This window comes from Pimephales promelas, chromosome 12 (assembly GCF_988280905.1).
Source record: "Pimephales promelas chromosome 12, fPimPro1.hap1.1, whole genome shotgun sequence".
Taxonomy (NCBI): Eukaryota; Metazoa; Chordata; class Actinopteri; order Cypriniformes; family Leuciscidae; genus Pimephales; species Pimephales promelas.
Genome location: NC_142780.1, coordinates 34,142,332 through 34,155,270, shown reverse-complemented (window position 1 = coordinate 34,155,270; position 12,939 = coordinate 34,142,332). Strand labels below are relative to the sequence as shown.

Genomic DNA, 12,939 nt, shown 5'->3' with positions numbered 1-12,939 from the left:
TACATGTCAAGCAGAGAAACACGGACCGCGAACACACGTGATCCTCCTGAAGAGCTCTGACGCCATCTGCCGGTGAGAGTCAAGACACACACTTTAAGTCCAGTCAAGTCACCTTTATTTATATATAGCGCTTTTTACATTACAGATTGTATCAAAGCAGCTTCACAGTGATAACATGAATATAACACAACACAGATCTATAATATTGTTGAATATTAAATGTCGCATACTAGCAAGCCAAAAGCCAAGGCAACAGTGGCAAGGAACAAAACTCCATCAGGAGACAATGGAGAAAAATCCTTTAATGCCCATGCAACACATTCAGACTAATCATTTCAAAAGCAGGATAAAGCGTGTGTTTATACTTTTCATTTAAACAATGAAACAATAAACGCAGAGCTCAATTTGTATATGATGCAGTGACTTTTAAGTAGCCAATAAAAACAAATGCAATTATATATATATATATATATATATATATATATATATATATTACAACACACCCTGATGTGACATTCATAAAACAGATATTTTAGTAATTAAAATGATAGATTTATTTCCTCTCTTTCCGTTTCCCCCCTCAACTCTTCAGAAACCAGTTTTCTTTGAGTTTCATTGGCACCAGAGTTCACCAATAAAAAAATACTTTAAAAAATACTAAAAAATACTACTTTTTTTGAATATAGCCTACAGTGAATGCATACCTAATATGTAGGCTCATAAATGTTTCTGTAAAGTGATAGATTTGAATATAGCCTAAATTAGCATGAGGAGACCTATCTGGGCAATTGCAATGCATCTCTTCTATCATATGTTTCCAAGAACTCATCATCCCTGATCTTCCTCGTCTCGTGCCTTTGTTGTGTATGTGTGTCGACGTTACCGTGATTAAGCGGTCAGCTGCGATCACTTCTCTCCACCAGCTGCAACTCATTTCATCTCTCTTTAAATACCAAATACTTACCGCTTTCTCATTTCTTGGGGCTATGTTTACACGGAAACGATTCTGAAGAGAAAACGCAAAAGTGGCGTTGCGTCATCACTTTTTATTCAGCGTTTAGACGAGCGTTTTGTGTGGGAAATTCGCGTGCAAATGGTGACGCAAAAGTGTGTGAAATTCAATGTAGTGCGCACTTCAGACGGCTAGGAGTGCATACTACAACACCAAGTCCACGCGCCTGCGCACAACCTTCACTGTCGAGCAGACTTTTGCGTTTTTACCGTTTTCACAGGAACGCGGCGGTGGAGCGTTTTTAAGATTTCCACTCTGGAGGGTGGTTTCACTTTTTTGCGTTTTTAAGCCTCAAAAACGCCGTCGCCGTGTAAACGAAAGGCACATCCTATACAATTTTTTTACGTTTTTACCCGCGAGCGTTCTCGCGTAAACAGGGCCTTAGTCAGATTGTGTTTTGTGGTATACGGTTGTGTTGATCACTCCGTGTTCCTGTTCCTTGTGTTTGTTCAGCACTCTTCATCACTTCTCTCACCGGATTTATCTGACCATTGGAGACCCTGTGCCGCTAGGCTGTAACACCTGACTGGACTTTTCATATGCTTCAACATCGACAATTAATAAACTGAATTTCACTTGCACGTGCTTCCGAGTTTCATTCGTGACATGATTGATGTCAGCTGTGTATTATTAACCTTGTTAAATCTATTAAGCCCGGTTTATTCCCGTCATCCCATCAATTGCTTCGCAAAATGAGTCACTGTGTGATGCCTGCATGTCAAAACTGTGTGATGCAACAAAAACTCAAAAACATGCATGTGAACCAGATCATCATCTAAACTAGCTGGAAGCGTCTCATGCAGCAGAACTCCCTCATGGAGAGCAGAAGCGTCCGTAAAACAAAATGCTCTTGGTTGGATTGTGTCGGATGAAGAAAAGGAAAGGATGGTCTGCGTTGAAGACATTTGGGATTTCATAACACACTGTCCTCGCTCTGCCGCTGATGGTTGCAGCCGCTATGGTTCCTTCCTCGTTGACTTCAACAAAGGCTTTATGGATCACCTCCGACAGCACCAGGTCATTGTTGGAGGACATGCCTGAAAGATTCACCTTCTTCTCGTCAAACACATCCTTCATTCCCATGCTGATCAGAAGACTCTTCATGTCGTATGTTTCCTCCATCTTGAATCTGGGCAGAGATATCTGAACCTTTCGTTGAGGCATGACTTCTGGTTTGGTCCACTCCATGAGCCTCTCGTAGGTCAGTGCCTTTTCAAGCTGGATAATAAGAGAGACATGTCAGATGAATAGTTCAATCGAGATGAAAATGCTCCACAAGTAAACATCTGACTGGTCACGGCTGGATAATTAAGCGTTCAAATCACCTTTTGAAGGCCAGTGGTGCTGTCTTTTATCTTATTAGGAAGGATGATCAACATACTGAGATTCTCCCCGTCATACGGCAGCTCCAGAACCTGACTTTTAATCTCTGGGATGAAGCCCAGAGGAAACCTCTTCTCTTGATACATCATCTTCACCGGTTTAGTTTGTTTCTGCCGAACATAATTGGAAACACATTATAACCCCTCAGATTTCATCATGACTGTTATAAATATGATTTAAAAGAGCACGAAATTTCACCTTGTTCAGCTTAAACTGTCCATCTCTGGTGGTTAACTTTGAGAATTTCTTCTCCCAGTTTCCCTTGAAGTAGATGGCGTTCACCAAAACCAGTTTCGTCATCGCATCGATGGCTCCCTCTGGCAACAAGTCCCTGATCTTGTCTAAAATACAAATGACATTGTTCACTTTGAGCAGTGATTTGAACTGGTTGGGTTTATATTTTTAATTTATAACTCAAGAACCCATGAAGCCAAACATGGCCCATGAAAAGACAATTTTGCTGAACCTAAAGTGCTGAAAAAAACAAAAACATGAACATGAATTTCAGAATCAGTTTATGCTGGATTTCACCTTGTGTTTTTTTCTCCACCCATTTGTTGATGTCGATGCGAGCCGCCTCTGGTTTGTTCTTGAAGTCCACCTTCTCCAGTCCGGCTTCATAGTAGATTTTTGCGTCATTGAGGAATTCCTGTAACACATCAAACCGATTGAGGTGCAAATGATATTAGAGTTGAGAACATTTCCAGATCCTCCAGTGAATAAATCGAGTCTCACCTCAACAAACTGGTAGGATTGCTCTCCGTAGAGGCGGTTGGCGAGACTCAACGCATACGGGACTCCTGGTTTGTTCAACTCACTCATAAACTTGTTGAAGCTGGAATGAATTTGGTCCTCGGGTTTTTCCGCTGGACATTTCTGTTTGCATCAACAATATCAGATTTAATCAGTTGAATCAGACGAACCCAAAGGATACATGCATCTCTACAGTAAATACAGATGTTCATGCAACAGAACCTTGACAGAATGTTAGCTAAAGTTCTCTGTTAACTGGGTTAGTGTTTGATGGAAATATTCATACGAAACCTTGAGTTCAGCAGGTGTCGGAGGACTCTGGGTTTGCTGCATCATTGGTGCTTCATTGTTAAAGCCCAGGACCTACACAACATTGTTATGGTAGAGTTAATAAAGATAACTTCAATATATTGTGAGTGCACTTCTCACATGCTCATTAGAAGAGTTTAAAATGTTTAAAAGAAAACTTATCCACAAGTTTCCTACGCCCCATGAGGCCTTGCGTTAAAAGTGATCACTATAGTGATCTTTGGTCGCATTTTTGGCTTATGTTCAAAACAATCACGTTTAAGCCACTGAATTAGTTTAGTCCGGTTATACGTACAACCGCGAGCAGCACATGTTGTCCCTGAGCTCCGTAACGACATCTCTCATAAAGATCTGCGTCTTTAAATAGTAAAATAATTCTCAGAAAAACAGCTAGCCTCTTCGCTAACTAACACACAAAATGTCATTGGAATGCTACTTCCGCCGCGTCACCGGAAGTTTCACCCACTTTATTTTTTACAGGAGCGCCCCTCGGAAACTTGTGGGTAATGTCAAACACATTCTTTGTTGATTTTGGCCCTCAGGCCTTTGATAATTGAGTGGAAAGAGTGATTCATTGCTGACACTTTACTGTTTATGCCTAGCCTGGATGCTAGCCTGACCCGCCCACAACATTTTTTGGTCGGGAAGTTCGGTCTGGACTCGATCCATTGAAGAGTAATGGGCTATATGCACGCATAAGTTCCGCATTTGACGCAAGGATGCTCGTCAGTTTCCGTTTGGGGAGATTTAAGCGGAGGAAAACCGGGGGAAAACGGGATTAGTCTTCAAAATTTACTGTCCTCCCGTCTTTGAAACGAAACTTTTATACGTTTAGATGTCATTTTATATATAGTTATGTTTATTTAATATAATTTTAAAAAGAAGCATAAACACAACGAGGGGTGTCTGTTTTTGTGACTAACGTTTAACCATGGAGTATAAAATTCAATATAAATTCTCGGTATTGCATTGGACTCTACGATCGGCGGAAGTTATCGAGCATCTTTAAACCTTCACCGGAAATACCGCCGTGCATAGAGCCCATTATGATCAGACAAGAAAAGTTCGGGCCAATCAAATTGCCAGGGCGGGCTTTATACGATGATGGACAGATGATCTGCAGGGACGTAATCATCATGTTATCAAAGAGCGCTTAACTGGTTTCCCTCAAAGGTGACTGCTGTTAAATAAATCGACAGCGCATTAATTTTAATAGACAAACAGAAAACTGCAATCAAGGCATTTATTGATCGGAAAATATTTTTGGCGTCCTTCCTACATGATTCAGCAAAAGTGTAACTTATCAGCTGGCTCTGATGGTCGTTAAGAAGATGGGACGTAATGAAAAGCCTGTGGTCGTTGTGGTTTCTCCTTTGGTGGCACTCATGGAGATGTAAGTAAAAGAAGCAACACTCGTTATTTAACTTCTAATCTAAAATAAGTAAGTTGTGTCGTTGAAAACTGCGCTATGCAAAGGAGTTGACTTACTGCGTTGCTCTGATTGGTTGTAGGTTTACTGACTATCCAATTGAGTGCAGAGTTTTTTTCTCCTGGTTCGGTTAATAATCAAAGCACTATTGAGCAGTATCAGACTCACATTCTGACTAGAATATGAGTATGACGAAGTCAGGTTCCCTACGGTTAAAGAGTAGCATGCACAGTATTTCAAAAACAGGTTAAAAGTTCCCGGATGACCTTCCACGGTTCTGAAGAGCGCATTCGTTAGACACTTTTCTATCCCATGAGGCCACAGGAGAGGATTTACGTATGGGAGTAAAGCGATGCAACTGATTCTGGTAGGTCACATGACAGTAATGACATGACATAATATGTAATTTAACATTGTATTATCACAGGACAGTGCAATACTCCGAAATGGAGGAAATGATCTTCATTGTGTTTGTTTGTTGTAGGTTTATTACAAAACAATAAAACAATGCAGTTCAATGAAAACAATGCAGACCACTTTCTGGAAAAGCATGCACTCGTTGCCCAAAGGCTTGCATCACGTCCTGGTCCCTCTGTCTAACTCTGTCTACTTTCCCGTCACCCTCTTTTAAAAGTATATTGTGTGAGATCACCTTATTCATCTGATCCGCTGTGTTTCCTCTTGCACCGAGCGACACCATGGCCAGAGCCGAGGAGATGCTGACAGGAGAGAAGAACACATTTCCTGATGCGTTTTCTTTTCTGATCTTCTTGAAGAGGTCGAGGCAGAACTGTGTGTTTGCTGCAGTCAAAGACTCCATTTTCACAAGCTAGAAAGTAAGAGAGAGCAACATTATCAACATGTGGAAATCTCAAACAGAGCATTGTTCAGGTCAGTTGTCATTTACTATGTAAACAACATCACATGCTTGTCTAAGAAACAGTAAATCCATGCTTTTTCTCTCATATGACAGCAGTTTTGTTCAAATAAAACAGTAGTAGGACAGTAGTTTTCCCATCATTTTCATCCTTACACACAAAGAACTGTGATGTAAAAATCTGTTCGCTTCAAGCTCTTCCTACGATGATGTTCTGTCGGAGGTGAATGAATAATCTGCAGAGTCACTTTGTTTTCTTCTAGTGAATTTTGCCTCGCCCTGAAGAGCCCATCCTCTAAATCAATAAGCCCTTCTGTAAAACATCTCAGATTACTCAACCAAGATGATGGGAATGAGAGGATATGTGTGTGTGATGTCAGCGAGTGACTGCGGTTATGCCCACTGAGCGGGAAAAGTCTAAGTTAGGGTGACCATATTTTGATTACCAAAAACCAGGACACTCGGCCCGGTAAACTGATACTCAAATGATACCTGAAGTTTACTCAAAGATGCCTTGTTAATTTCCAAACAATTAAAGTAGGCTATGCATCATCTGAATGGATAGAAAATTGTTATATTACAAGACACAAATTCAGATAGGCTTCTAGAGGTTACTCAACATGTTTTATTATGACTGGTTTAAGAAGAAATAATAAGAAATAATGCCCATCTATATTTTGCTGTTGAGCTGATCTTTCCCCGCCCGTTCTCATCCCAAGGCATCCCAATTTAATGCACATGGCACCCTTTAGCGTCAATATGAGACGCAGACATATATGAGCCAGAAGGCGCCTCCTAGTGGTCTAACCCTAACCCTACCCCAGACTTAAACCTACCCTTAAAGGATGAGAATAAAGGCCTTTTTTTCTCTTTTTTTCTTTTTTTTAGACAAAGCAAATGGCAATATAAGTGGAAAACCAGGCATTTAGGAGAACTATTTTAGATGTGTGTGTGTGTATGTGTGTTTGTGTTTTTCACGGCCTTCACGCTGAAAACCAATGCTACCACTTAGACTCTTGTTTTCCTAGGACATGTCCTGCTTTCACGTCCTGTCCTTGCCATCCTGGCTTTTTTTTAATTTTTTATAAAGTAACGAAAATGTCCTGGTTTTCAAAAAACTGCTGGGAAAGCAATGCATTCTCATCCTAGGGTGTCATTTGTGATGCTTTTGACAAAGTGTTTATTTCCAATGCACATGGCACCCTTTAGCGTCAATATAACACGCTTCAGTTAAGACACTGATATTGTTTACTTTGTTTGAGGGGCTTTAAATGTTTTTTTTTTGTTGTTGTTGTTGTGGTTATATGGTCTCTTTCTTTGTAGTTGCAACCAGTGACACACCCCTGAGCACACTAATGTATTTCCAATTTTACTGGAAATTCGCCAAAAAACTACTTCAAATGCAGGTGAATTATTATGACCATAGTATTTATTGATTTGGCTCCTCTGCAGCTTCCTCTGCTAGTTCGTTGAGTGATCTTGCTGGAGGTTGTGGTCCATGATGGTGATGTTGCAATCTGCACTGTCGCACTTGCATGCAGTTGCTTCAACAACATTATGTGCATATAGTGAGTTTCTGGAGAGAGAATATTGCACTTAAAATTTGTTTATGGATTTGTTTTACTTTTGTAATTGGATTGTGGCTATGTGATCCTCATCATAAAGTTTCTTTATGCCACTTTCATTTCTTTGATATTAATTTCTACATTTTAGTTTAGTTTAGTTTAGTTTTTATTACACTCCTTTTAGATAACTGCACTTAAAATAATTTGTTTTATTTGTGTTTTCTGGTTTGTGGCTATGTGGTCAATAAACTGTCAAATAAACAATAAAGACTGCAGCCTCTAGCGACTGTCACTAGAGTGCCTATGGGCTATATGCACGCATAAGTTCTGCATTTGACGCAAGGATGCTCGTCCATTTCCGGTTGTGGAGATTAAAGCGGAGGAAAACCGAGGAAAACGGGATTATGGCAGAGTCTTCCAAATTTACTGTCCTCCCGTCTTTGAAACGAAACGTATATACGTTTAGATGTAATTTTAAATATTATTTAATATAATTTTAAAAAGAAGCATAAACACAACGAGGGGTGTCTGTTTTATCTGTTTTTGTGACTAACGTTTCTTTAGTATAACCATGGAGTATAAAATTCAATAAATTCTCGGTATTGCATTGGACTCTACGATCGGCGGAAGTTATTGAGCTTCACCGGAAATACCGCCGTGTATAGCCTACAGCCCATTGAGAACTCCGTTACAAATGCATGGTTTATTTGTTTTTACTCAGTTCTTACGTTGGTTGATCTTACGTAGAAACCAGTTTTCTTTGAGTTTATAATTAGCACCAGAGTTTGAGTTAATTTATCAGCGGTTTACAATTAAAAATGACTTAAAACAGGTTTTATTGAAGAGCTGTAAAGATTTATTTCATTTATGTTGAATACCCAGCAAACAGGGGACGTCCTCCGGACGTTGCGAACGTCTAATTAGGTCCGGATCTGGTCCGGTTCATAACGTTCGCTGGGGGACGTTCGGAGGACGTCCGCATTTGGTCCGGTTTATAACGTTCGCTGGGGGACGTTCGGAGGACGTCCGCATTTGGTCCGGTTTATAACGTTCGCTGGGGGACGTTCCGAGGACGTCCGCATTTGGTCCGGTACGCTGGGGGACATTCCGAGGACGTCCGCATTTGGTCCGGTTCATAACGTTCGCCGGGGGACGTTCCGAGGACGTCCGCATTTGGTCCGGTTTAACGTTCGCTGGGGGACGTTCGGAGGACGTCCGCATTTGGTCCGCTTTATAACGTTCGCCGGGGGACATTTTGAGGACGTGCACTTTGACATTAAGGTGCAATTGCAAAACCATAAAAACAAGAAGTGTTGGTGGTATAAAAATACTGCCTATTAGCATTTGTAGCACATGTTCAAATGAGATATGAGTGTTCGCAAAAACAATAATAAAAAAATCTGAAAAGTGCCATTGTCCCGGAGTGATAATCCTATAAATTATTCTGTAAGCTGATTTGATTACATATACAGAGTAGCATGAAGAGACCCGTCCAAAACCACAACCTAAATGAGATTCAGGACAACTGCAATGCATTTAATTTCTTCAGTCATAAACACGTTTCCTAGAACTCTCCGGGACTCATCATCCAGGATTGCTGTCAGCTGTGTATTATTAACCTTATTTCAAAGTCTAGTATGTGTCACCTCTGTATTTCTGAGCGCTTCTTCGATTATCTGTTCCATGGTTTTAAGTTATAACCCTGTTTTTGACCCTGCCCTGGTATCTATTTGGATTGTTTTCCCGTCTGTTGACCTTTTGCTTGTAAACGGTTTTGTATTTCGGCTTTAAGTGAGGGGAGCAATTAAGCTTTTTAAGCTTCGAATCAATTTCGAATCAATTCAATCAAAAACATGCATAAAAACAGCTTTCACAAACTCATTGCAAATGTTTCATTGAAAGTATAATTAACTAATCATCTAATACCATTTAATATTAAGTGTGTATATAATATGTGTTCTTTTATCAATTTTCACGGCTTGTTTTGTTTTGTTCCATGGGGGTCCGCTAAACAGAGACTATTAACTATACTATAATTCATTTTAATTATACAAATACCTCATTAAAATGTCTGTGAATATATATATAAAAAAAATGTATTATGTAAATGTGCCCTGACACACTTCATTCTCATTTTATAGACATACAAAACAGTTATGAGGTAACAAAGCATTGTTTACTGAAATCATGTGACTTTGGGAATTTAAAATGGACCATTGATTCGAAACTAAAATATTTGACAATAAACTACTGCGTTTGGATCTTTGCGTAGCCAATCTAAGCAGTTTGTAACATTTATATTATTGATATACTATTATAGTTTTTGATCATTTTGAAGCAAAATACATATATTTTACAATTTTATATTATTATACTAAGTCTTTCTCCTGTACATTGCAATCGGTACTGATCTGTTGGCAAATAAATGTTTCTTAAACCAAAATATGACTGATTTGTAGTAGTTGTCTCGAGTCTCTCCTTCTCATGTGAACCAGATCATCATCTAAACTAGCTGGAAGCGTCTCATGCAGCAGAACTCCCTCATGGAGAGCAGAAGCGTCCGTAAAACAAAATGCTCTTGGTTGGATTGTGTCGGATGAAGAAAAGGAAAGGATGGTCTGCGTTGAAGACGGGAGGGAAACGGGGACAACTATCTCGTGTGAAGGCGCAGGTGGCTCCAGCCGCTTCGGTTCCTTCCTCGTTGACTTCAACAAAGGCTTTATGGATCACCTTCGTCACCACCAGGTCGTTGTTGGAGGACATGCCTGAAAGATTCACCTTCTGCAGGTCAAACACATCCTCCATTCCCATGCTGATCAGAAGACTCTTCATGTCGTATGTTTCCTCCATCTTGAATCTGGGCAGAGATACTTTAACCTCTTCATGATACATGACTTCTGGTTTGGTCCACTCCATGAGCTTCTCGTAGGTCAGTGCCTTTTCAAGCTGGATAATAAGAGAGACATGTCAGATGAATAGTTCAGTCAAAATGAAAATGCTCCACAAGTAAACATCTGACTGGTCACGGCTGGATAATTAAGCATTCAAATCACCTTCTGAAGGCCAGTGGTGTCGTCTTCCATCTCGTTAGGAAGGATGATCAACATACTGAGATTCTCCCCGTCATACGGCAGCTCCAGAACCTGACTGTTGATCTCTGGGATGGAGGCCATGGGAAACAACTTCTTTTGATGCATCATCTTCACTGGTTTAGTTTTAGTCTGCCGAACATAAATGGAAACACATTATAACCTTAAAATTTCATCATGACTGTTATAAATATTATTTAAAAGAGCATGAAATCTCACCTTGTTCAGCTTAAACTGTCCATCTCTGGTGTCTTCCTTTGGGAATTTCTTCTCCCAGTTTCCCTTGAAGTAGATGGCGTTCACCAAGACTAGTTTCGTGCTCGGATTAATTTCTCCCTGTGGCAACAAGTCCTTGATCTTCTCTAAAATACGAATGGACATTGTTCACTTTGAGCAGTGATTTGAACTGGTTGGGTTGATATTTTTACTATATAACTCAAGAACCCATGAAGCCAAACATGGCCCATGAAAAGACAATTTTGCTGAACCTAAAAGTGCTGTAAAAACATGAACATGAACTTTAATTTGCAAGAGTGAAGAGTAAGTTTAAATTTCAGAATAAGTTTATGCTGTAAATCACCTTGTGTTTTTTTCTCCACCCATTTGTTGATGTTGACGCGAGCCGCCTCTGGTTTGTTCTTGAAGTCCACCTTCTCCAGTCCGGCTTCATAGTAGATTTTTGAGTCATTGAGGAATTTCTGTAACACATCAAACCGATTGAGGTGCAAATTATATTAGAGTTGAGAACATTTCCAGATCCTCCAGTGAATAAACCGAGTCTTACCTCAACAAACTGGTAGGATTGCTCTCCGTAGAGGCGGTTGGCGAGACTCAACGCATACGGGACTCCTGGTTTGTTCAGCTCACTCATAAACTTGTTGAAGCTGGAATGAATTTGGTCCTCAGGTTTTTCCTCTGGACATTTCTGTTTGCATCAACAATATCAGATTTAATCAGTTGAATCAGACGAACCCAAAGGATACATGCATCTCTACAGTAAATACAGATGTTCATGCAACAGAACCTTGACAGAATGTTAGCTAAAGTTCTCTGTTAACTGGGTTAGTGTTTGATGGAAATATTCATACGAAACCTTGAGTTCAGCAGGTGTCGGAGGACTCTGGGTTTGCTGCATCATTGGTGGTTCATTGTTAAAGCCCAGGACCTACACAACATTGTTATGGTAGAGTTAATAAAGATAACTTCAACATATTGTGACTGCACTTCTCACATGCTCATTAGAAGAGTTTAAAATGTTTAAAAGAAAACTTATAATGTCAAACACATTCTTTGTTGATTTTGGTCCTCAAGCCTTTGATAATTGAGTGGAAAGAGTGATTCATTGCTCACACTTTACTGTTTATGCCAGGCTTGGAAATCAAATTAAATTACACAGATATCGAATACTACCCTACATTTAAAGAGTAGTATGCACAGTATTTCAAAAACAGGTGAAAAGTCCCCGGATGACCTTCCACGATTCTGAAGAGCGCATTCGTTAGACACTTTTCTATCCCATGAGGCCACAGGAGAGAATTTATGTATGGTAGTAAAGCGATGCAACTGATTCTGGTAGGTCACATGACATAATATGTCTGGATTACATTCAGACTTCATTCAACACGCTTTAAAAAAAATCATATTATGCATTATCACAGTACAGTGCAATACTCTGAAATGGAGGAAATGATCTTTATTGTGTTTGTTTGTTGTAGGTTTATTACAAAATAAACTCTGTCTAACTCTGTCTACTTTCCCGTCCTCTTTTAAAAGTATATTGTGTGAGATCACCTTATTCATCTGATCCGCTGTGTTTCCTCTTGCACCGAGCGACACCATGGCCAGAGCCGAGGAGATGCTGACAGGAGAGAAGAACACATTTCCTGATGCGTTTCCTTCGCTGATCTTCTTGAACAGGTCGAGGCAGAACTGTGTGTTTGCAGCAGTCAAAGACTCCATTTTCACAAGCTAGAAAGTAAGAGAAAAATATCAGCATGTGGAAATCTCAAACAGAGCATTGTTCAGGTCAGTTGTCATTTAAACATAATCACATGCTTGTCTAAGAAACAGTAAATCCATGCTTTTTCTAGTAGTAGAACAGTAGTTTTTCCATAATTTTCATCCTTACACAGTTCTGTTCGCTTCAAGCACTTCCCAGAGTCTTTAGCAGGAACGATGATGTTCTGTCGGAGGTGAATAAAATGATCTGCTGAGTCACTATGTTTCCTTCTGAATATTGCCTCGCCCTGAAGAGCCAGTCCTCTAAATCAATAAGCCCTTCTGTAAAACATCACGGTTTACTCAACCAAGATGATGGGAATGAGAAGATATGCGCAACACATCTAAAATAGTTATCCTAAATGGTTATCCACTTACATTTCCATTTGCTAGTGCTTTGTCTAAAAAAAGCCTTTGTTCTCATCCTATACCATTTAAGAAACAAACTTTATTATTTTTATGTATTTATCAATTTTGTGCATCTTTGCAATGAGAAGAAAGCCATGGGGAAAGTAAAGGTGCAT

The 12,939-nt window shown here is 39.8% G+C and overlaps 2 protein-coding genes across 2 annotated transcripts; both read right to left on the bottom strand.

The window, feature by feature from the left end:
- Window positions 1-1,735: 1,735 nt before the first annotated feature.
- On the bottom strand, window positions 1,736-5,988 carry LOC120491220 (leukocyte elastase inhibitor-like). Its single transcript, XM_039688919.2, has 8 exons — window positions 5,920-5,988; window positions 5,539-5,715; window positions 3,440-3,511; window positions 3,131-3,271; window positions 2,927-3,044; window positions 2,594-2,736; window positions 2,338-2,505; window positions 1,736-2,230 (listed from the first exon to the last, which is right to left on the bottom strand). The coding sequence occupies exons 2-8, from the start codon at window positions 5,704-5,706 to the stop codon at window positions 1,826-1,828; spliced, it is 1,215 nt and encodes a 404-aa protein (XP_039544853.2). The 5' UTR covers window positions 5,707-5,715; window positions 5,920-5,988; the 3' UTR covers window positions 1,736-1,825.
- A 2,780-nt stretch (window positions 5,989-8,768) lies between these two features.
- On the bottom strand, window positions 8,769-12,593 carry LOC148977071 (leukocyte elastase inhibitor-like). The gene is made up of 8 exons (XM_089118072.1): window positions 12,546-12,593; window positions 12,209-12,385; window positions 11,511-11,582; window positions 11,202-11,342; window positions 10,998-11,115; window positions 10,637-10,779; window positions 10,382-10,549; window positions 8,769-10,274 (listed from the first exon to the last, which is right to left on the bottom strand). The coding sequence occupies exons 2-8, from the start codon at window positions 12,374-12,376 to the stop codon at window positions 9,870-9,872; spliced, it is 1,215 nt and encodes a 404-aa protein (XP_088974198.1). The 5' UTR covers window positions 12,377-12,385; window positions 12,546-12,593; the 3' UTR covers window positions 8,769-9,869.
- Between the last annotated feature and the right edge of the window lie 346 nt (window positions 12,594-12,939).

Coding starts and splice junctions, on each gene's coding strand:
- LOC120491220 (XM_039688919.2), bottom strand. CDS start 5,706: ATGGAGTCTTTGACTGCAGCAAACACACAGTTCTGCCTCGACCTCTTC. Junction 3,512..5,538: donor CAGCGGATCAGATGAATAAG/GTGATCTCACAC, acceptor AATGTTGTGTAG/GTCCTGGGCTTTAACAATGA. Junction 3,045..3,130: donor AATCCTACCAGTTTGTTGAG/GTGAGACTCGAT, acceptor GATGTGTTACAG/GAATTCCTCAATGACGCAAA.
- LOC148977071 (XM_089118072.1), bottom strand. CDS start 12,376: ATGGAGTCTTTGACTGCTGCAAACACACAGTTCTGCCTCGACCTGTTC. Junction 11,583..12,208: donor CAGCGGATCAGATGAATAAG/GTGATCTCACAC, acceptor AATGTTGTGTAG/GTCCTGGGCTTTAACAATGA. Junction 11,116..11,201: donor AATCCTACCAGTTTGTTGAG/GTAAGACTCGGT, acceptor GATGTGTTACAG/AAATTCCTCAATGACTCAAA.